Source organism: Stomoxys calcitrans, chromosome 5 (genome assembly GCF_963082655.1).
Source record: "Stomoxys calcitrans chromosome 5, idStoCalc2.1, whole genome shotgun sequence".
NCBI lineage: Eukaryota > Metazoa > Arthropoda > Insecta > Diptera > Muscidae > Stomoxys > Stomoxys calcitrans.
In genome coordinates, this window is record NC_081556.1 from 110,092,701 (window position 1) to 110,116,613 (window position 23,913).

Sequence of the window (23,913 nt, forward strand, 5' to 3'; positions counted from 1 at the left end):
CTTTGCTAAAAAATGCAAAAAAAAATATTTATTGTGAAATTTTGAGCTATTCTGCTTATTATTCGAATCGTCTTCGAATTTCGAACTGCGGAATGCTCGAAGTTCTTCGAAATTCGAAAAAATGAAGGAGTTACAGCGTTTTAAAGGAGTTTTCTGATACGAAAAATGCGATTTTGAGCTTGTTTTGTGCAGAAAAAACATAGGAGTTGCACTAATCCGATTTCTTTGCCATAATCTTCAGTACTGTATACTCAACTCGAAAATTTTTTTCGCATCAAAAATTGAAAATTTTCATAAGGGGGTAGCCTTTGCTAAAAAATGCAAAAAAAAATATTTATTGTGAAATTTTGAGCTATTCTGCTTATTATTCGAATCGTCTTCGAATTTCGAACTGCGGAATGCTCGAAGTTCTTCGAAATTCGAAAAAATGAAGGAGTTACAGCGTTTTAAAGGAGTTTTCTGATACGAAAAATGCGATTTTGAGCTTGTTTTGTGCAGAAAAAACATAGGAGTTGCACTAATCCGATTTCTTTGCCATAATCTTCAGTACTGTATACTCAACTCGAAAATTTTTTTCGCATCAAAAATTGAAAATTTTCATAAGGGGGTAGCCTTTGCTAAAAAATGCAAAAAAATATTTATTGTGAAATTTTGAGCAATTCTGCTTATTATTCGAATCGTCTTCGAATTTCGAACTGCGGAATGTTCGAAGTTTTTCGAAATTCGAAAAAATGAAGGAGTTACAGCGTTTCAGGCCTTCAAAACGACAACTTTTTTTTTTGCATTTTTCCGATACGAAAAATGAGATTTTGAGCTTGTTTTGTGCAGAAAAAACATAGGAGTTGCCATAATCTTCAGTACTGTATACTCAACTCGAAAATTTTTTTCGCATCAAAAATTGAAAATTTTCATAAGGGGGTAGCCTTTGCTAAAAAATGCAAAAAAATATTTATTGTGAAATTTTGAGCAATTCTGCTTATTATTCGAATCGTCTTCGAATTTCGAACTGCGGAATGCTCGAAGTTCTTCGAAATTCGAAAAAATGAAGGAGTTACAGCGTTTCAGGCCTTCAAAACGACAACTTTTTTTTTGCATTTTTCCGATACGAAAAATGCGATTTTGAGCTTGTTTTGTGCAGAAAAAACATAGGAGTTGCACTAATCCGATTTCTTTGCCATAATCTTCAGTACTGTATACTCAACTCAAAAATTTTTTTCGCATCAAAAATTGAAAATTTTCATAAGGGGGTAGCCTTTGCTAAAAAATGCAAAAAAATATTTATTGTGAAATTTTGAGCTATTCTGCTTATTATTCGAATCGTCTTCGAATTTCGAACTGCGGAATGCTCGAAGTTCTTCGAAATTCGAAAAAATGAAGGAGTTACAGCGTTTCAGGCCTTCAAAACGACAACTTTTTTTTTTGCATTTTTCCGATACGAAAAATGCGATTTTGAGCTTGTTTTGTGCAGAAAAAACATAGGAGTTGCACTAATCCGATTTCTTTGCCATAATCTTCAGTACTGTATACTCAACTCGAAAATTTTTTTCGCATCAAAAATTGAAAATTTTCATAAGGGGGTAGCCTTTGCTAAAAAATGCAAAAAAATATTTATTGTGAAATTTTGAGCAATTCTGCTTATTATTCATAAGGGGGTAGCCTTTGCTAAAAAATGCAAAAAAATATTTATTGTGAAATTTTGAGCTATTCTGCTTATTATTCGAATCGTCTTCGAATTTCGAACTGCGGAATGCTCGAAGTTCTTCGAAATTGGAAAAAATGAAGGAGTTACAGCGTTTTAGGCCTTCAAAACGACAACTTTTTTTTTGCATTTTTCCGATACGAAAAATGCGATTTTGAGCTTGTTTTGTGCAGAAGAAACATAGGAGTTGCACTTATCCGATTTCTTTGCCATAATCTTCAGTACTGTATACTCAACTCGAAAATTTTTTTCGCATCAAAAATTGAAAATTTTCATAAGGGGGTAGGTAGCCTTTGCTAAAAAATGCAAAAAAATATTTATTGTGAAATTTTGAGCAATTCTGCTTATTATTCGAATCGTCTTCGAATTTCGAACTGCGGAATGCTCGAAGTTCTTCGAAATTCGAAAAAATGAAGGAGTTACAGCGTTTTAAAGGAGTTTTCTGATACGAAAAATGCGATTTTGAGCTTGTTTTGTGCAGAAAAAACATAGGAGTTGCACTAATCCGATTTCTTTGCCATAATCTTCAGTACTGTATACTCAACTCGAAAATTTTTTTCGCATCAAAAATTGAAAATTTTCATAAGGGGGTAGCCTTTGCTAAAAAATGCAAAAAAATATTTATTGTGAAATTTTGAGCAATTCTGCTTATTATTCGAATCGTCTTCGAATTTCGAACTGCGGAATGTTCGAAGTTTTTCGAAATTCGAAAAAATGAAGGAGTTACAGCGTTTCAGGCCTTCAAAACGACAACTTTTTTTTTGCATTTTTCCGATACGAAAAATGCGATTTTGAGCTTGTTTTGTGCAGAAAAAACATAGGAGTTGCCATAATCCGATTTCTTTGCCATAATCTTCAGTACTGTATACTCAACTCGAAAATTTTTTTCGCATCAAAAATTGAAAATTTTCATAAGGGTGTGGTAGCCTTTGCTAAAAAATGCAAAAAAATATTTATTGTGAAATTTTGAGCAATTCTGCTTATTATTCGAATCGTCTTCGAATTTCGAACTGCGGAATGTTCGAAGTTTTTCGAAATTCGAAAAAATGAAGGAGTTACAGCGTTTCAGGCCTTCAAAACGACAACTTTTTTTTTGCATTTTTCCGATACGAAAAATGAGATTTTGAGCTTGTTTTGTGCAGAAAAAACATAGGAGTTGCCATAATCTTCAGTACTGTATACTCAACTCGAAAATTTTTTTCGCATCAAAAATTGAAAATTTTGATAAGGGGGTAGCCTTTGCTAAAAAATGCAAAAAAATATTTATTGTGAAATTTTGAGCAATTCTGCTTATTATTCGAATCGTCTTCGAATTTCGAACTGCGGAATGCTCGAAGTTCTTCGAAATTCGAAAAAATGAAGGAGTTACAGCGTTTTAAAGGAGTTTTCTGATACGAAAAATGCGATTTTGAGCTTGTTTTGTGCAGAAAAAACATAGGAGTTGCACTAATCCGATTTCTTTGCCATAATCTTCAGTACTGTATACTCAACTCGAAAATTTTTTTCGCATCAAAAATTGAAAATTTTCATAAGGGGGTAGCCTTTGCTAAAAAATGCAAAAAAATATTTATTGTGAAATTTTGAGCAATTCTGCTTATTTTTCGAATCGTCTTCGAATTTCGAACTGCGGAATGTTCGAAGTTTTTCGAAATTCGAAAAAATGAAGGAGTTACAGCGTTTCAGGCCTTCAAAACGACAACTTTTTTTTTGCATTTTTCCGATACGAAAAATGCGATTTTGAGCTTGTTTTGTGCAGAAAAAACATAGGAGTTGCACTAATCCGATTTCTTTGCCATAATCTTCAGTACTGTATACTCAACTCGAAAATTTTTTTCGCATCAAAAATTGAAAATTTTCATAAGGGTGTGGTAGCCTTTGCTAAAAAATGCAAAAAAATATTTATTGTGAAATTTTGAGCAATTCTGCTTATTATTCGAATCGTCTTCGAATTTCGAACTGCGGAATGCTCGAAGTTCTTCGAAGTTCGAAAAAATGAAGGAGTTACAGCGTTTCAGGCCTTCAAAACGACAACTTTTTTTTTGCATTTTTCCGATACGAAAAATGCGATTTTGAGCTTGTTTTGTGCAGAAAAAACATAGGAGTTGCACTAATCCGATTTCTTTGCCATAATCTTCAGTACTGTATACTCAACTCGAAAATTTTTTTCGCATCAAAAATTGAAAATTTTCATTTGCTAAAAAATGCAAAAAAATATTTATTGTGAAATTTTGAGCAATTCTGCTTATTATTCGAATCGTCTTCGAATTTCGAACTGCGGAATGCTCGAAGTTCTTCGAAATTCGAAAAAATGAAGGAGTTACAGCGTTTCAGGCCTTCAAAACGACAACTTTTTTTTTGCATTTTTCCGATACGAAAAATGCGATTTTGAGCTTGTTTTGTGCAGAAAAAACATAGGAGTTGCACTAATCCGATTTCTTTGCCATAATCTTCAGTACTGTATACTCAACTCAAAAATTTTTTTCGCATCAAAAATTGAAAATTTTCATAAGGGGGTAGCCTTTGCTAAAAAATGCAAAAAAATATTTATTGTGAAATTTTGAGCAATTCTGCTTATTATTCATAAGGGGGTAGCCTTTGCTAAAAAATGCAAAAAAATATTTATTGTGAAATTTTGAGCTATTCTGCTTATTATTCGAATCGTCTTCGAATTTCGAACTGCGGAATGCTCGAAGTTCTTCGAAATTGGAAAAAATGAAGGAGTTACTGCGTTTTAGGCCTTCAAAACGACAACTTTTTTTTTGCATTTTTCCGATACGAAAAATGCGATTTTGAGCTTGTTTTGTGCAGAAAAAACATAGGAGTTGCACTTATCCGATTTCTTTGCCATAATCTTCAGTACTGTATACTCAACTCGAAAATTTTTTTCGCATCAAAAATTGAAAATTTTCATAAGGGGGTAGCCTTTGCTAAAAAATGCAAAAAAATATTTATTGTGAAATTTTGAGCAATTCTGCTTATTATTCGAATCGTCTTCGAATTTCGAACTGCGGAATGCTCGAAGTTCTTCGAAATTCGAAAAAATGAAGGAGTTACAGCGTTTTAAAGGAGTTTTCTGATACGAAAAATGCGATTTTGAGCTTGTTTTGTGCAGAAAAAACATAGGAGTTGCACTAATCCGATTTCTTTGCCATAATCTTCAGTACTGTATACTCAACTCGAAAATTTTTTTCGCATCAAAAATTGAAAATTTTCATAAGGGGGTAGCCTTTGCTAAAAAATGCAAAAAAATATTTATTGTGAAATTTTGAGCAATTCTGCTTATTATTCGAATCGTCTTCGAATTTCGAACTGCGGAATGCTCGAAGTTCTTCGAAATTCGAAAAAATGAAGGAGTTACAGCGTTTCAGGCCTTCAAAACGACAATTTTTTTTTGCATTTTTCCGATACGAAAAATGCGATTTTGAGCTTGTTTTGTGCAGAAAAAACATAGGAGTTGCACTAATCCGATTTCTTTGCCATAATCTTCAGTACTGTATACTCAACTCGAAAATTTTTTTCGCATCAAAAATTGAAAATTTTCATAAGGGTGTGGTAGCCTTTGCTAAAAAATGCAAAAAAATATTTATTGTGAAATTTTGAGCAATTCTGCTTATTATTCGAATCGTCTTCGAATTTCGAACTGCGGAATGCTCGAAGTTCTTCGAAGTTCGAAAAAATGAAGGAGTTACAGCGTTTCAGGCCTTCAAAACGACAACTTTTTTTTTTGCATTTTTCCGATACGAAAAATGCGATTTTGAGCTTGTTTTGTGCAGAAAAAACATAGGAGTTGCACTAATCCGATTTCTTTGCCATAATCTTCAGTACTGTATACTCAACTCGAAAATTTTTTTCGCATCAAAAATTGAACATTTTCAAAAGAGGGTAGCCTTTGCTAAAAAATGCAAACAAATATTTATTGTGAAATTTTGAGCAATTCTGCTTATTATTCATAAGGGCCTTTGCTAAAAAATGCAAAAAAATATTTATTGTGAAATTTTGAGCAATTCTGCTTATTATTCGAATCGTCTTCGAATTTCGAACTGCGGAATGCTCGAAGTTCTTCGAAATTCGAAAAAATGAAGGAGTTACAGCGTTTCAGGCCTTCAAAACGACAACTTTTTTTTTGCATTTTCCCGATACGAAAAATGCGATTTTGAGCTTGTTTTGTGCAGAAAAAACATAGGAGTTGCACTAATCCGATTTCTTTGCCATAATCTTCAGTACTGTATACTCAACTCGAAAATTTTTTTCGCATCAAAAATTGAAAATTTTCAAAAGAGGGTAGCCTTTGCTAAAAAATGCAAAAAAATATTTATTGTGAAATTTTGAGCAATTCTGCTTATTATTCGAATCGTCTTCGAATTTCGAACTGCGGAATGCTCGAAGTTCTTCGAAATTCGAAAAAATGAAGGAGTTACAGCGTTTTAGGCCTTCAAAACGACAACTTTTTTATTGCATTTTTCCGATACGAAAAATGCGATTTTGAGCTTGTTTTGTGCAGAAAAAACATAGGAGTTGCACTAATCCGATTTCTTTGCCATAATCTTCAGTACTGTATACTCAACTCGAAAATTTTTTCTCATCAAAAATTGAAAATTTTCAAAATTTCTTTGCTAAAAAATGCAAAAAAATATTTATTGTGAAATTTTGAGCAATTCTGCTTATTATTCGAATCGTCTTCGAATTTCGAACTGCGGAATGCTCGAAGTTCTTCGAAATTCGAAAAAATGAAGGAGTTACAGCGTTTTAGGCCTTCAAAACGACAACTTTTTTATTGCATTTTTCCGATACGAAAAATGCGATTTTGAGCTTGTTTTGTGCAGAAAAAACATAGGAGTTGCACTAATCCGATTTCTTTGCCATAATCTTCAGTACTGTATACTCAACTCGAAAATTTTTTCTCATCAAAAATTGAAAATTTTCAAAATTTCTTTGCTAAAAAATGCAAAAAAATATTTATTGTGAAATTTTGAGCAATTCTGCTTATTATTCAAATCGTCTACGAATTTCGAACTGCGGAATGCTCGAAGTTCTTCGAAGTTCGAAAAAATGAAGGAGTTACAGCGTTTCAGGCCTTCAAAACGACAACTTTTTTTTGCATTTTTCCGATACGAAAAATGCGATTTTGAGCTTGTTTTGTGCAGAAAAAACATAGGAGTTGCACTAATCCGATTTCTTTGCCATAATCTTCAGTACTGTATACTCAACTCGAAAATCTTTTCGCATCAAAAATTGAAAATTTTCATAAGGGGGTAGCCTTTGCTAAAAAATGCAAAAAAATATTTATTGTGAAATTTTGAGCAATTCTACCTATTTTTCGAATCGTCTTCGAATTTCGAACTGCGGAATGCTCGAAGTTCTTCGAAATTCGAAAAAATGAAGGAGTTACAGCGTTTTAGGCCTTCAAAACGACAACTTTTTTTTGCATTTTTCCGATACGAAATATGAGATTTTGAGCTTGTTTTGTGGAGAACAAACATAAGAGTTGCACTAATCCGATTTATTTTTCATAATCTTCAGTACTGTATACTCAACTCAAATCGTCTTCGAATTTGGAACTGCGGAATGCTCGAAATTCCAAAAAAAATGAAGGAATTACAGCGATTTAGGCCTTCGAAACGACAACTATTTTTTTTTTGCATTTTTCCGATACGAAATATGAGATTTTGAGCTTGTTTTGTGGAAAACAAACATAGGAGTTGCACTAATCCGATTTCTTTGCCATAATCTTCAGTTCTGTATATTCAACTCGAAAATTCTTTTCGCATCAAAAATTGAAAATTTTCATAAAATTTTTAAAATTTTTGCTAAAAAATGGAAAAAATATTTTTTGTGAAATTTTGAGCAATCTTGCATATTTTGCGAATCGTCTTCGAATTTCGAACTGCGGAATGCTCGAAATTCGAAAAATGAAGGAGTTACAGCGTTTTAGGCCTTCAAAACGACAAATTTTTTTTTTGCATTTTTGCGATACGAAAAATGCGATTTTGAGCTTGTTTTGTGCAGAAATAACTAATAACTAATTGCTCTAATCCGATTTCTTTGCTATAATCTTCAGTACTGTATACTCAACTCGAAAATTTTTTTCGCATCATAAATTGAAAATTTTCATAAGTGTAGCCTTTGCTAAAAAATTCAAAAAATATTTATTATGAAATTTTGAGCAATTCTGCTTATTTTTCGGATCGTCTTTGCATTTCAAACTGCGGAATGCTCGAAGTTCTTCGAAATTCGAAAAAATGAAGGAGTAACAGCGTTTTTGGGCTTGCTTCATTCAGCACCATTGCGGAACGAGATTTTCCTCACAAATCCAACGGTGGAAGTATAAGTGATGGTGGAAGTATAAAAGTCTTTCGATCGACCTTATTATCCGATTTCTGAATACACTGGACGAAGTATATACAAGCACATTCTTAAAAAAAAATAATAGTGATGATCTTTTCACAGTTGTACTTTTCACATCTGCCACACTTATTAATGATAAGAAGAAACGCTCTTTCCCTATTGGTGCAGGATGAAGCAATACTCTTTTCCATTTCCTTGAAAACTTTAAAGTATTGCTTCCAAATCGCTTAATTGATATCCAAAAATTCAAAAAACCAACGTTAGTTTGCAATTCGTATAACATCCTTAGTTTGGCGAACTTTACAATTTTTCAGACACCGTTGAATTTGCGAGGAAAATGTCGCTCCGTAATGGTGCTAAATGAAGCAATAGTGTTAAGTTTTTATACCCACCACCGAAGGATGGGGGTATATTAATTTTGTCATTCCGTTTGCAACACATCGAAATAGCCATTTCCGATTTGGCGATGTGATTTGCAAATAATTGTTGCCAAGTGGCTAAATACGATAGATGAGTGACCATGGTGGCGTATGATGTATGTTATGTGTGGATATGATTATCGTTCAGCAATCATACGCTCCCATGATCCATCCATTTGGATAAAAACAGAAAAAAAACGGTGGAAACAGCCAACTGTTTTCATTTTGTTGACCATCGCAACCTAAACTAAAGTTCACCTTTTGTTACAAACAGATATCGGGTTATACAGTAGTGGTTTGCATATACACCAAACGTGACCAATCCTAAGTCATAATAAAAGTTTCCACTTGCTAAATCTCATTTGAAGTTTACATTTTTGTTGTATCATTGTTAAACCATTTATGTATTACTTACTAAATATGGGTCGAAAACATTCTTTGATTTGTATCCATTTCTGGCAAAATTGTTTTATGAATGAATCATTCTGACTGAATAGAGTCCTGGCAGCAACATCGACACGATTTTGCATCATGGGCGGTATAAAAGGCCATTTGCCTTTGGCAGCAAAAAAACAAATGATATCTACATGACGCCAAAAAAAAAAAAAAAAACAACAAGGACAACAAAAAAAAAAGAAACATTGCAATGTCACATGATGATTCAATGGATGAACGAAGGAAAAATGCTCTCAAAAGCTACTCCAATTCACATCAACGCATCTTACATGGAACATTAAAAATCTTCAAAAATCCTTTGTGCTGATCCAAACGCTTTGTTGCAAAAATGCTACTATGCCTCTCCTCCGTTTGGGGCTGTTTTAAAGGATTTACCCTGCTACGATTGTAATTGTGTATCCTCAAGGCAAAGGGTATCTCCTCAATGCGAACACTGTTCATGTAGGCCGAACAATAGAGCAACTCATCGAGCACTGCTAGCAAATAAAAAGGCATTATCAGCCACATTAGTTTAGTTTTTAATAACATTTTCAATTTTTTTCCTTTTTGCTTTTTAAATTTCACAATTTTCCGATTCTCAGTTTTGCAAAACCATGCGAGTTAAGGACGTGTCATATACTAAATATAGAATATTCGATTTTTCCTCGAGCCATAATTACCCTGCGAGGGATATACACATGTTGGTGTTAAGTGCTAGTGAAAGGGGGTTTATGTTGTTTATTATGTTTGCTTATGTCCATATAAACGAATTGCACGACAAATTATCCTTTGCCATTTGCAAAATGGCATTACAACACACATTAGAAAGCAGCACCACAAGTTTTGTAGGTTATTTAAAATATAAGAGGGGCTGAACATTTCATCTATTTAGTGCTCAAGAGCAATTAAAATATTGATTGATTTTAAGTAAGAGCGGGCTAGGCTGGGCTCGGTCGAATCTCCATCCTCCATCATGAATAGGATTTGTCAATTCCTGTGGATAAAATCAATCGTACCCATAAAAACCGGGCTAGAACGGCTTGTTCGAATCTCTCCATGGATAGCATTTGTTAATTCCTATAGACAAAATCAATTCGGTCCGTGTAGACATATTGTACCCATAAAAACCAATTTGCCGATTTGATGTTTTAGACCACGAGAGGGCACAATTGTTTGAAATTTTGCATGATGACTTCTGTTAAGACTTGTTGCTTTTGTGCCCAGAAATGTTCCAAATCGCTACTTTAGCTCTTGCAGCTCCCAAAAAGTCGATATTATTTCTTAAGATTTTATATCTTAGGAACTTTAGTGAGTGAGCAATTCTGGTAATATTTTTTCTCAGATTTTTCTGCTTAAAACGAAGAAATTCTCCAAAAATTGATTTTTGGTGGAGGATATATTTGTCGAAGATCTTACTTTAGATTTTTGGTGTAGTCTTCCTTTGAAAATTTTAATTTCGAAATCCACCATTTTTGGCAGCCATCTACCAGCGGCTAGTTGAACATCATTCGAATGATCTTAAAACACCGCTAGTGGGTATAGCCTCAGCAAAAGGTTTTAAACTGTACTACAATGCGATCATACGTGAGCGACAACATATAACGATTGGTATACTTATCTAAGACACGAACCCAAATAAATCAATTCAATGTACACTTAGCAACAAACAATGGAAGGAAGTATACACCATAATCATGATTTTTGCTTATTAAACAAATGGAAGAATCTCTATAAAATTTTGTATGAAAACAAATGAAATGCGTAAAAGTATTACGAATGCTTCATATGATGAAGCTACTATTGCCTAAGAAAAAATTAGACTTATCGGTTGAATAAAATCGAAACGCATTAATAAATAGGCCTAGGCCATCGGACTTCTCTGGCAAACCAATATTTGAGGGGATTGGAATAATAAATGGCACGTCTTTCTCAGGTTTAGATTTCGTGCAAAACTTTCACCGTTAAGGAGAGAGGCTCCCTTAATTCGGATTCGCTGCATAGGTTACTCCAAAAGCTACACGTCTAGATTCAGAAAGCGCCCCCTAGTTAACCGAATGCGAACTAAAGCGAACAGTAGTAATATGGGTTCAAGAACCCTTGCTAATGTCGCCAAGGACAGCTAGATGATGGTGGTTTCTAGGGCTTGTGACTTCTAGTTGTTCAAGATGTCATATCGGGAGATTGCTTTATATGGGATCTATTTACATCAGGTTATAAACCGATTCGGACTATACTTGGTACGATTGTTGGAAGTTTTAACAAAACACCACGTACAAAATTTCAGCTCAATCGGACAACAATTGTGACTTCTAGGGCCTCAAGGTGCCAAATGGGAAGATCGGTTTACATGGAATCTCTGTCAAGTTATACATCGATTCGGACCATACTTGGCAATATTGTAAAGATGAGGGCTGCAAACATAGAAACAATTAGATTGGGATAAGCTATGGACTGTCACCTGTATACTCCGATGTCCAGAATTACCTGGGCCTGGGTTGGCCAGGTGCCGCATTTGAATGGGTATGGCTCTAGCGCCATGTAAACTAAGTCTTCAGGATCAGGCGCGAAGGTCAACGGATCATAGATGGTCCCAAAGGGGGATTATGGGTATTCCAAAATAATGTGGCCTGGTTTAGACTTGAAGAGGTCAACTGCTTTACTATCGCTCGCTGGAACAGACGTCTCAGTCATTGTGTCTGTCATGACAGGTCACTTTCTGATCAGAAAACATGGTGATTGCCAGCAACGACTTTTGCAGAAGCTGTGAGGATGTCGAGAAAGGAGAGATGTGTATGTGTCCCACACTGACACTCAGAAGGATTAGACTCCCACTTCCTTAATAACTTGCCTGATTTAGCAGATGTGAACATTCGCAAGTTGTTGGGCTTTTAAAAACGGTCTAGTGGTATCACAAGGGACGAAAAAGGTCTAAGTGAGCCTAATGGCAGATTGCCACTTAAATCTAACCTAATCTAGCACGTTTGTTGAAAGCCGTGACAGAACATTACGTGAAAAATTTTAGCTCAATTGTACAGCAATTGCTACTAAGGGCTCAATAAGTCAAATCGGGAGATCGATTTATATGGGAGCGGATGGAAAGGCGGACGGATATGGCTGGATGGACTTATAATGTCAAGACGATCAAGAATTTGATGTGTTATAAACGGAATTATTTGATCGGTATACCCTCCATCCTACGGTAATGCAAATTGCGAATTTTACCCATGAACATTCCACTAAGGAACTGGGGCAAACTTCTCACTTATCAATGAGTGCAGTCCGATTCAAGTTTTAAGCTCAATGTAAGGGGCCTCCTTTTTATAGCCGAGTTCGAACGGCGTGCCGCAATGCGACATATTTTTCGAGAGAAGTTTTACATGGCATAGTACCCCACAAATGTTATCAGCATTTGGAGGGGAAAACCACCGCTGAAAATTTTTACTGATGGTCTCTCATTTTGGAACAAAAATTTACGAATTTTAAATAGATAATTTAGTCACCCATCATATTTTTTCTAGTTGTACCTGCATGCCAAATTACAGACCTCTAGCTCCATCTGTACAGATAGTACTAAATTTTGGTACCAAAATGTACGAATTTTTAATAGATCCTTTAGTCACACATCATATATTTCCTAGTTGTAGCTGCATGCCAAATTTCAGACCTCTTGATCCATCATTAAAGACAGTGCCAATTTTGGTACCAAATTGAACAAATTGTTTATAGATTATTTATTCATCAATTATTTATTTCTTAATTGTACCTACATGCCAAATTTCAGACCACTAGCTCTCTCTTTTGAGAAAGTACCAAATGTTACCAATTGCCGTACTAAACGTACGCTTTCTCACACCACCAGTACAAATTTTCCAATTTTTCTTTTCACCCTCATCATTTTGCACCAGACGGCTTTTAAGTCAAATTTCACAATTTTATCCCTATCCATCCGCCCTGCACAAAGTTCACTCATTTCGTACCTCCACCATAGGATGGAGGTATACTAATTTCGTCATTCTATTTGTTACACCATGTCCGCCATGTCCGTCCGTCCGCCTGTCAAAAGCACACTAACATTCGAAGGAGTAAAGATGGCTTCCTGAAATGTTGCACAAATACTTCTTATTAGTGTAGGTTGGTTGGGATTGTTAATGGGGCAAATCGGTCCATGTTTTGATATAGCTGCCATATAAACAGATCTTGGATTTTGACTTCTTGAGTCTCTAGAGGGCATAATTCTTATCCGATTTGGCTGAAATTGCATGAGGTGTTTTGTTCTTTTCCAACAACTGTGCTAAGTATGGTTGAAATCGGTCCATAATCTGATATAGCTGCCATATAAACCAATCTGGAATATTGACTTCGTGAGCCTCTAGAGGGCGCAATTATTATCCGATTTGGCTGAAATTTTGTATGACGTGTCTTGTTATGACTTCCAACAACTATGCCTAGTATGGTTGAAATTGGTCCATAACCTGATATAGCTGCCATATAAACCAATCTGGAATCTTGACTTCTTGAGCCTCTAGAGGGCGCAATTATTATCCGATTTGGCTGAAATTGAAATGAGCCCCTAGAGGGCGCAATTGTTCCGATCCGATGTGGCTGAAATTTTACATGAGGTGTTTTGTTATAATTTCCAACAATTGCTTTAAGTATGGTTCAAATCGGTTCAAAACCTGATATAGCTGTCATATAAACCGATCTCCGGATTAATCTTCTACGACTCCTAGAATCTTCAATTGGGCTTATTTGGCAGAAATGTGATACGTAAAATACCCATATGTCTTCAACTATGTTTAGTTGTGGACATTTTATACGGAAGCCAATGTGGTGGTTTCCCAAGATTCGGCCCTGCCGAATTTTATCCTTTTACACAAATTTTATCCTTTTACACTACGCCCCTGCTTTATAGAATATTCTAGATTGAAGATTAACTACCAACATGAGCAATTAAGGACATTGAACTGTTTACGTACATATGTATGACACACTTTACGCCAGGACATGCAAGCATTTAACATACATTGATCCATGGTTGAATTTCAGCACCCCCACACATATGTGCCATCCGATTATTACAACCTGGCGAACAAAAGTCATAAAAGAAAACATCAACAGCATTGAAGTTTATAATTTTGTTTTTTTTTTTCATTTCTTAATTTTTTAAGTCGTTTTTCTTCGTTTTTTTTAGCTCTCCTTGGGGGTATATTTTATTCTATATATACAAACTTATAAGTAGCTGGTACATACAAAAATATATGTCCCTTTTCATTTGGTACAAAAATACATATACATTAATAACTCTTCGATTACTTTAATAAGGCACCATGGTGATTGGCTTTAAGTTTACATTTGGATTCTATGCAAATCTTTATCTAAACTAGAAATATATTAACTTAGACTAGGAATTTTGTTAAATAAAAAGTTAAGGTCAAAGATCATCTGACAATAATCGGAGACCTCTGGCACACACATTGCATTCTTTCTAATCCTATAGTACTCTAGTCTCCACTAGTCTTGCTCTAGGTCTCAAACTATAAACTAAAGGCAATAATAAAAATAAATAAGACTTTTACAACTTATTTCTATGGTAAGCAATTTTAAAATATTTGAGGCACATTTCTATTTTACTTGACACTTTATGTGAAAGTCCTAAACATAGGACTAGAATTTTAGGTTGTTTCTTTCAGGCAGTATCACAGCACAACAACTCATCGTTGTGATTAAAATGGAATTCCTTCTCGCTTTTGTTTATGGCATTTTTCGGCGATATCACCAGACTCTTGCGATGCAAGGCAGCAGCTTGAAGTTTTTTATTGCGTCTCTTGCGTTTTCGATGTATGCAGTACCAGACAACTGTAATGAAATGAATGATTAACATATTAAAATGTCTTTTGTTGTAAGCTTGACCACCTACGTAAAATCACCACAAGAATGCCTCCGGCACAACCGGTCACAAATATTCCCAGATTTCGAGCTTCCGCTTTGGCCACCGATGTCTTGCATGTTTGAAAAGTTTCCGAGTCTATGGTAAAATTATAGGGCAATGGGCAAATAGAGTTATCAAAGGTTTCTGTAAAAGGAGAAGACAATGAGAGATGATTAAAATATTTATAAAAGTTTGATAATACTCGTATCTTAATGTGAAGTTTAATAAATGTCTCTTTAAGCAGTTTTAGCCCAAAGCCCTCTCCAGTCGCGTTGAGGCAGTATCCGGGTAAGTGGATTGGGAAATTTAAGTATGTACTGAGTATGAGTGTCATAGCCTAGGATTTAAAATAGGCTCCAGCATTTTGCACGATGTTCACAAGACATAAGAACCGCTGAGGTCGTCCGCTGATTTAGTGCCATAACCACGGCGTGAAAGAATCAGGTCTCGGAAATACACGCATCTCCTCTTTGTCCTTCAGACAACAGAGCCGCTGAGCCCCCAAACACACACTCACGCCATCTGCCTACTACCGCCAACCCGTGATTTAGTGCCTTATCAACACAATGAATGAGTCACGTCTCGCAGATACACATAGCCAGCACCTCGTGTTTGTCCTTCAGACATAGGAGCCGCTGAGCCCGCAGCCACTGAGCCCCAAACACACTAGTTCCATCTGTCTACAAACGCCACCCCGTGATTTAGTGCCGTATCCGCGTAGCCAGTACATCGTATTTGTTCTTCAGACAAAGTAAATGCTGAGCCCGCGACCACCCCACTCGTGTCATCTGTCTACGATTGCCACCACGTGATTTAATAACGTATGCACGCCGTGAGTGAATCACGTAGGCAGCACCTCGCCATTGTCCTTCAGACATAGGAGTTGCTGAGGCCGCGAACACACACTTGTGCCATCTGTCTACGACAGCCAACCGGTGATTTAGTACCGTATCCACATCATGAATGAGTCACGTCTCGGAGGTACACATAGCCAGTATCTCGAGTTTGTCCTTCAGACGTAGGAGCCGCCAAGCCCGCAAACACACTAGTTGCATCTGTCTACCACCGCCACCCTGTGATTTAGTGCCGTATTCGCGTAGCCAGCACATCGTATTTGTTCTTCAGATATAGACACAGACGCTAAGCTTGAATACACACTCATGCCAATGGTCTACAACTTCCACCCCGTTATTTAGTACGGTATCCACGCCGAGAGTGAATCGCGTCTCGGAAAAACACGTAGTCAGCACCTCGTATATGTCCGTCAAACATAGGAGCCGCTTATGCAGCGAACACACACTCGTGCCATCTGTCTACGACAGCTACCCCCTGATTTAGTGCCGTACCCACGCCATGAAAGAATAACTTCTCGAAAATACACATTGTCAGCACCTTGCCTTTGTTCTTCAGACAAAAGAGCCGCTGAGCCCTCAAACACACACTCCCGCCATCTGTCTACGACCGCCATTCCGTGATTTAGTGCCGTATCCACACTATGAATCAGTCACGTCTCGGAGATACACATAGCCAGCACCTCGTGTTTGTCCTTCCGACATAGGAACCGCTGAGCCCGCAACCACACACTACTTCCATCTATCTACGACCGCTACACAGCGATTTAGTGTCGTATTTGCGTAGCCAGCATATCGTTTGTGTCCTTTAGACATAGTAAACGCTGAGCCCGCCCGAGCCCTACTAGTGTCATCTGTCTACGATTGCCACCACGTGATTTAGTGCCGTATTCACGCCGTGAATGAATCACGTTTCGGAGATATAAGTAGGCTCGCCATTGTCCTTCAGACATAGGAGCCGAAGAGGCCGCGAACACACACTCGTGCCATCTGTCTAAGTCCGCGAACCGGCGATTTAGTGCAGTATCCGCAAACACTCACACGTGCCATCTGTCTACAAACGCCATCTCGTGATTTTGTGCCGTTTCCACGCCGTGAATGATTCACGTCTCTGAGATACACATAGCCTGCACCTCGTATTTGTCCTTCAGACATAGGAGCCACTAAGCCCTCAAACACACACTCGTACTATCTGTCTACCACCGCCACCCCGTGATTTTGTGACGTAGCCACGCCGTGAATGAATCATGTCTCTGAGATACGCATAGCCAGCACCGACTAGAACTCAAGTCTGTCCCTGTATCGCCTAGATTAAATACAACTTTCTAAATAAAACATATTAAAATAATATTGATACATTTTAAGAAACTAGAAACAAAATGTATGCCATCAATTGAAACAAACATTTTAATAAATGCGCCAATATAGGTCACTGAACAAATCGAGTCATTTACCATTTTCGGCAACTCAGCAGTTATGGAAATGTATTTGCATAGCACATATGTAGAGTCAATCAACTCAATTTAAATCTGCATGCGTCTGCATAACTGCATTTAGTTCTTGAATTTGCTTTTACTTGTTTTAATATAACTTTCGTATAAATAAGCATTTATCTTTAAGACCATTGTTAACTGTAAGAGTATATAAGCTCAAACAAAATAAAGGCCATTTGGCAATCTACTAAAACAACCCCATGTGTAATTGCTTGTCCCTTTTTCTGCTAGTTACAAGTGCTAGGAGCAAAAGATTCAGAAACTCAAGAAAGGAAATAGTGATAGTTTTGACGCATCGTTTAAACTAACAACAACTACCCCTTCTTGAATTGACAATACAAATCAAATTTATTGACTACCCCGGCACCGGTGAGGTATAGCAACCAAAGGCCACTGTGGCTGCCTAACACCAATTTTGAAGGTCTATGGATAGGATATCTAGAATAGTCTCCAGTACCTCAGTAGTCGTGGGCCCCATCGCCCTGCCAATGCCAAGACAACATGTTCTCTGAACCTGTTGTATTATCCTGCACTTTTTCTCATCGCAGTCCCCCAAACTAATCGTTAGTGAGTATTGGTCCTATCACTCTCCTGTAAAGCCAGTGTACTATTCTCGGATTCGGACCCCCCAACGAACCGTCTACATATTCCAATATCTGTTAGCCATCTCGGTACGCTTCGGAATATGACACTTCCAGATCAGTTTTTTGTTAAAAATCAATTCTAAGTTTTTGACCTTGTAAGATATCTCTCAAATTGGCTCATCTTCGCCTTCTGCGTGAGCTGGCAGAATTCAGTCTTCTCTGGATTGACATTGAAGCCCTTAGGTTTAGCCCAGTCGTATGCCATCTCCAAAAACCTATTAGCACTTCTACATAGCTGATTCATATATTTACCCCTTAGAAGTATTATAACATCAACTGCGTATCAGACGGGCTCAAATCCCTCTTCAGTCAGCATTCGTAACAGGTTATTCATGGTAGGCACCCACCTGAGTCGATCTAGTCATGTCCGTCCGACCTTCTGTCGAAGTCACGATAGCGGCCGAAGTCGCAAAGCTAGCCGCTTGAAATTTTGCACAGATACTTATCAATTATCAATGTAGGTCGTAGGTATTGCAAATGAGTCATATCGGTTCAAATTCGGATATAGCTCCCATATAAACCGATCTCCCGATTTGAATTCTTGAGCCCCTTGAAGCTGCAATTTTTGTACGATTTGAATGAATGAATCATGTCTCTGAGATACGCATAGCCAGCACCGACTAGAACTCAAGTCTGTCCCTGTATCGCCTAGATTAAATACAACTTTCTAAATAAAACATATTAAAATAATATTGATACATTTTAAGAAACTAGAAACAAAATGTATGCCATCAATTGAAACAAACATTTTAATAAATGCGCCAATATAGGTCACTGAACAAATCGAGTCATTTACCATTTTCGGCAACTCAGCAGTTATGGAAATGTATTTGCATAGCACATACGTAGAGTCAATCAACTCAATTTAAATCTGCATGCGTCTGCATAACTGCATTTAGTTCTTGAATTTGCTTTTACTTGTTTTAATATAACTTTCGTATAAATAAGCATTTATCTTTAAGACCATTGTTAACTGTAAGAGTATATAAGCTCAAACAAAATAAAGGCCATTTGGCAATCTACTAAAACAACCCCATGTGTAATTGCTTGTCCCTTTTTCTGCTAGTTACAAGTGCTAGGAGCAAAAGATTCAGAAAATCAAGAAAGGAAATAGTAATAGTTTTGACGCATCGTTTAAACTAACAACCACTTGAATTGACAATACAAATCAAATTTATTGACTACCCCGGCCGCGGTGAGGTATAGCAACCAAAGGCCACTGTGGCTGCCTAACACCAATTTTGAAGGTCTATGGATAGGATATCTAGAATAGTCTCCAGTACCTCAGTAGTCGTGGGCCCCATCGCCCTGCCAATGCCAAGACAACATGTTCTCTGAACCTGTTGTATTATCCTGCACTTTTTCTCATCGCAGTCCCCCAAACTAGTCGTTAGTGAGTATTGGTCCTATCACTCTCCTGTAAAGCCAGTGTACTATTGTCGGATTCGGACCCCCCAACGAACCGTCTACATATTCCAATATCTGTTAGCCATCTCGGTACGCTTCGGAATATGACACTTCCAGATCAGTTTTTTGTTAAAAATCAATTCTAAGTTTTTGACCTTGTAAGATATCTCTCAAATTGCCTCATCTTCGCATTCTTCGTGAGCTGGCAGATTTCAGTCTTTTCTGGATTGACATTGAAGCCCTTAGGTTTAGCCCAGTCGTATGCCATCTCCAAAAACCTATTGCCACTTCTAAATAGCTGATTCATATATTTACCCCTTAGAAGTATTATAACATCATCTGCGTATCAGACGGACGCAAATCGCTCTTCAGTCAGCATTCGTAACAGGTTATTCATGGTAGGCACCCACCTGAGTCGATCTAGTCATGTCCGTCCGTCCTTCTGTCGAAGTCACAATAGCGGCCGAAGTCGTAAAGCTAGACGCTTGAAATTTTGCACAGATATTTATCAATTATCAATGTAGGTCATGGGTATTGCAAATGAGTCATATCGGTTCAAATTCGGATATAGCTCCCATATAAACCGATCTCCCGATTTGAATTCTTGAGCCCCTTGAAGCTTCAATTTTTGTCCGATTAGGCTGAAATTGAGCACATGGTGTTCCGTTATGACTTCCACCAAACGCGTCAAATAAGGTCCGAATTGGTCTATAACCTCATATAGCTCCCATATACACCGATCTCCCGATTTGACTTCTTGAGCCCTTACAAGACGCAATTTTTCTTCGATTTGGCTGAAATTTTGCATATAGTGTTCTGTTATGACTTTCCGATGGGGTACCTATGGGGGCTGCCCCAACCCTAAAGCTTACCAAATATATAAATAGACCAATCACGACAATATGGGACTCAAATGAAAGGTATTTAAGTTTAGAAAACATATCTGATATCCAATTGTCGGACTAAGTATTTGATGGACTACCCCAGCCCCGTGGTGCATAGGTTAGGTGCCCGCCTATCGTGCCCAAACGCCCAGGTTCAAATCCTGCCGGCGACAACACCTTAAAATATTTTTCAGCGGTGGTTATCCCCTCACCAAATGCTGGCGACATTTGTGAGTATTTCAGCCATGTACAACTTCTCAACCAAGAGGTGTTGCTTTTCAGTGACACGCCGTTCGGACTCGGCATTAAACAGGAGGTCCCCTTATCATTGAGCTTAAATTTGAAACGGGCAGCACTCAATTGATATTGTGAGAAGTTAATTTCCCCCTAATTTGTTCCGTAATGGGATGTTTGGGAAACACTAAAACCCCAACCCCTAAAACACCCTTAAATCGGACATATTTACCGACCATGGCAATATGGGACTCAAATGAAAGGCATTCGAGAGTAGAATACGAATCTAATTTCCCAATGTGGGACCACGTTTCTGGGGGTCCACCCCTTCCTCAAAACACCTCCCAAACAGGACTTATTTAATGACAATGGCAATATGGGGCTTAAATAAAAGGTATTTGAATGTAGAATACGAATCTGATATCCAAATGTGGGACCAAGTATTTGGAGGGCCGCCCCTCCTCCATTGGGCTCAAATGAAAGGTCTTTGGGAGTAGCGCACGAATCTGATATCAATATTCGAAAAAAAGTGTGTATGGGTCCACCCCAAACCCATAACACCATCCAAATAGGACGTATTTGCTGACCTTTGCAGTATGGGGCTCAAATAAGAGTTATTTTAAAGTAGAACACGAATCTGATATAAATTTTCAGGGCCAAGTCACTGAGTGGCCGCCCAATCCCCGATTATGGAAAAATGAGGCTCAAATGATAGGTAGTTATGAGTAGACCAAGAATCTGATATAAAAATTCAGGACCAACTGTCTAGGGGACGTCCCTCGGAGCTCGATATTCATAGTTTTTATGGCCCATACCCCAAACCGGACATATTTGCCGGCTTTTGCAATAAGGGATTTAAGTGAATGTTATTTGAGATTAGAAAATGAATTTGATATCCAATTTTGAGGCCAATGGCAATATGGGGTTCAAATAAATGATGTATAGATATATGAGATGCTGATATATTCTCAGGGCTAAGTTTTTGGGGGACCACCTCACTCCCCAAAACACCCCTAAATCGGGCATATTTACCGACCACCTCAATATGGGGCTCAAATGAAAGGTATTGGGGAGAAGAGTACGGTATTGATACCCACTTTCGGGACCAATTTTCTGGGAGTACCACTTCCCTGAAACATCCCACAAACAGCAATTAGTTACTGACAATCGCAATATGGGGCTCAAATAAAGGTATTTGGGAGTAGAATACGAATTTTATATCCAAATGTAGGACCATGTATTTAGGGCATCACCCCTCACCCCAAAACACCCGCCAAGGGGAAAACATTTTTTGACCATGTCAATATGTGTCTCAAATGAGAGGTATTTGAGATTACAAAACCGAATTTGATAAACTATTTTGGGGCCATATGTCTGGGGGACGCCTCATCCTGTAAACTCCCCTTAAACCTTGCCATTGGTTGGGGTTTAAATAAATGACATTTGAGAGAAAATCCACGATGCTGATATTTTTTCAGGGCCAAGTGTCTGGGGGAGCACCTCACCCCCAAAAACACTCCTAAATCAGACATCATGAGAATATCGGGCTGAAATAAAGTATTTTATGAATGGAGTATACCGTACATCCAAACTTAAATTCGAAGGCCAATAAAGATCATATGGGATTCAGATAAAGGCACTTATATTGTTAAACTGTTAGTCAAGCGTTATACTATTGGGTTGCCCAAAAAGTAATTGCGGATTTTTTAAAAGAAAGTAAATGCATTTTTAATAAAACTTAGAATGAACTTCAATCAAATATACTTTTTTTACACTTTTTTTCTAAAGCAAGCTAAAAGTAACAGCTGATAACTGACAGAAGAAAGAATGCAATTACAGAGTCACAAGCTGTGAAAAAATTTGTCAACGCCGATTATATGAAAAATCCGCAATTACTTTTTGGGCAACCCAATATTTCACTAAAAGCTCTTTAATTGCTGAAAATAAATACTCAAATGAAAATTTTGCTCCATATAAAGTAAAAGAAGGCTCGGCGGAGAGGGCACCGTTCAGCTAGTAGCTTCCATATAAATCGATCCCCCGATTTGATCTCTTCAACCCCTGGAAGCCGCAATTTGTGTCCGAATTGGGTAAAATTTTGCACATAATGTTATGTTATGACTTCCAACAACTGTATTAAGTACAGTCCGAATCAGTCTATAACCAGATATAGCTCCCATATAAACCGATCCGATTTGCCGTCTTGAGCCACTGGAAGCCTCAATTTTTGTCCAATTTGGCTAAAATTTCGCATGTACTTTGGAATCTAAATTTATTTTTGTATAGATTTTTTGCAGAATCCCTGGTGGTGTGTTCCCAAGATTGGTCCCGCCGAACTTAACACGCTTTTACTAGTTACTTGTTTCGTTTTTAAGAAGCTAATGAGCAATTTAACTTACCCAAACAGACTGGAACAAATTTCGTTTTAGCCGATATCGCTCTTAAATGATTATTGACCTGTTGACACTGGCATTGATTTAATTTCGATTGTGTCAAGTCAATGCTTTTTAAATTGCACCAATTGGCAAATCGTTCTATGCTTAAATCCATCAGCGGATTCATGGAGGCATTTATGTGCCATAATTCTGTAATAAAAAAATTTGTATTTCAAATAAAGCCTACAGATAAACCTCATTCCATCCAACAACAACTCACTTGGTAATATACCAAAATTGGGTATATCTTGCAGACCACAATCGGCCACATTAATGTACTCCAAGGGCGCCCTTATAGGAGTTTCCAAAGCTTCTAGATCTCGCTCCAGATTTATCAATTCATTGCTATCAATGTATAGATTTCTCAACGAAGGCAGTTGTAACAGCTCCATAGGTATTGTCAATAGGCCATTATTGGATAGATCAATTTCCTATAATCAAAAAATGAGTAGAATAAAATGTTGGCACAAAATTACTAATTACTAGTGACTAGTGTCATAATTATTGTTAATCGTGTGGCAGGCAAGTTTTTTTTTAATTCGAAATGTGACAATTGCATGTTGTTTGATTACTTTTTCTTAAACAACAATTACACCAACATTAATGAGTGCATCAACTGTCCAATTTGTTTTTATTAATTTCAGAGATGCTTTGATAGTTTAATTGCCATTTTGCATTACTTGCATGATGCCATTCATTAAAAAGTCTAGGAAAACTCACCTGCAGTGATTTGAGATCGGAGAAGGTACCCGGTTCAACGGTTTGTATCAAATTGTCATAGAGTAATAGAAATTTCACACTTCTGTAGGGTTGAAATGAGCTGCGTTTCAGTTTCCTGATGCGATTATATGATAAATCTAAAACCTGCATTGAGGAAGAAGTTAAACAAAAAATGGGATTAAGATGTAGTTGAAAGAGACAAATAGACTAAAATACATTTAAAACTTAACTAAATAAAATAAGTGCAAAAGCAATACGAAAATCTTCAACATTGATGATAGAACTCATAAATTATGTTTATTTCCGATCTTCTTGGCATTCAAATCGATCTAGCTATGTATGACTTTTACAAGCAATTCAAATTGGTCTCCTGATTTCACACATTTAGAAATAGTTGGACTGAATTTATATCAAATAA

At 37.1% G+C, this 23,913-nt stretch overlaps 2 protein-coding genes across 2 annotated transcripts in view; both read right to left on the bottom strand.

Annotated features, from left to right (window-relative positions):
• LOC106095740 (uncharacterized) overlaps positions 1-9,484 on the bottom strand; it is a 57,241-nt gene extending 47,757 nt beyond the window's left edge. Inside the window, exons 1-2 of the mRNA XM_013263071.2 lie at positions 9,189-9,484; positions 8,879-9,046 (exon numbers count right to left, since the gene is read on the bottom strand). Coding sequence (XP_013118525.1) covers positions 8,879-9,046; positions 9,189-9,447 — 427 coding nt within the window. The 5' untranslated portion in view covers positions 9,448-9,484. The remainder of the gene's footprint in view (positions 1-8,878; positions 9,047-9,188) is intronic.
• A 4,704-nt stretch (positions 9,485-14,188) lies between these two features.
• Positions 14,189-23,913, bottom strand: part of LOC106096074 (leucine-rich repeat-containing G-protein coupled receptor 5) — a 65,557-nt gene continuing 55,832 nt past the window's right edge. The window contains exons 3-7 of the mRNA XM_013263624.2: positions 23,496-23,639; positions 22,996-23,206; positions 22,740-22,925; positions 14,816-14,971; positions 14,189-14,754 (exon numbers count right to left, since the gene is read on the bottom strand). Coding sequence (XP_013119078.2) covers positions 14,585-14,754; positions 14,816-14,971; positions 22,740-22,925; positions 22,996-23,206; positions 23,496-23,639 — 867 coding nt within the window. The 3' untranslated portion in view covers positions 14,189-14,584. The remainder of the gene's footprint in view (positions 14,755-14,815; positions 14,972-22,739; positions 22,926-22,995; positions 23,207-23,495; positions 23,640-23,913) is intronic.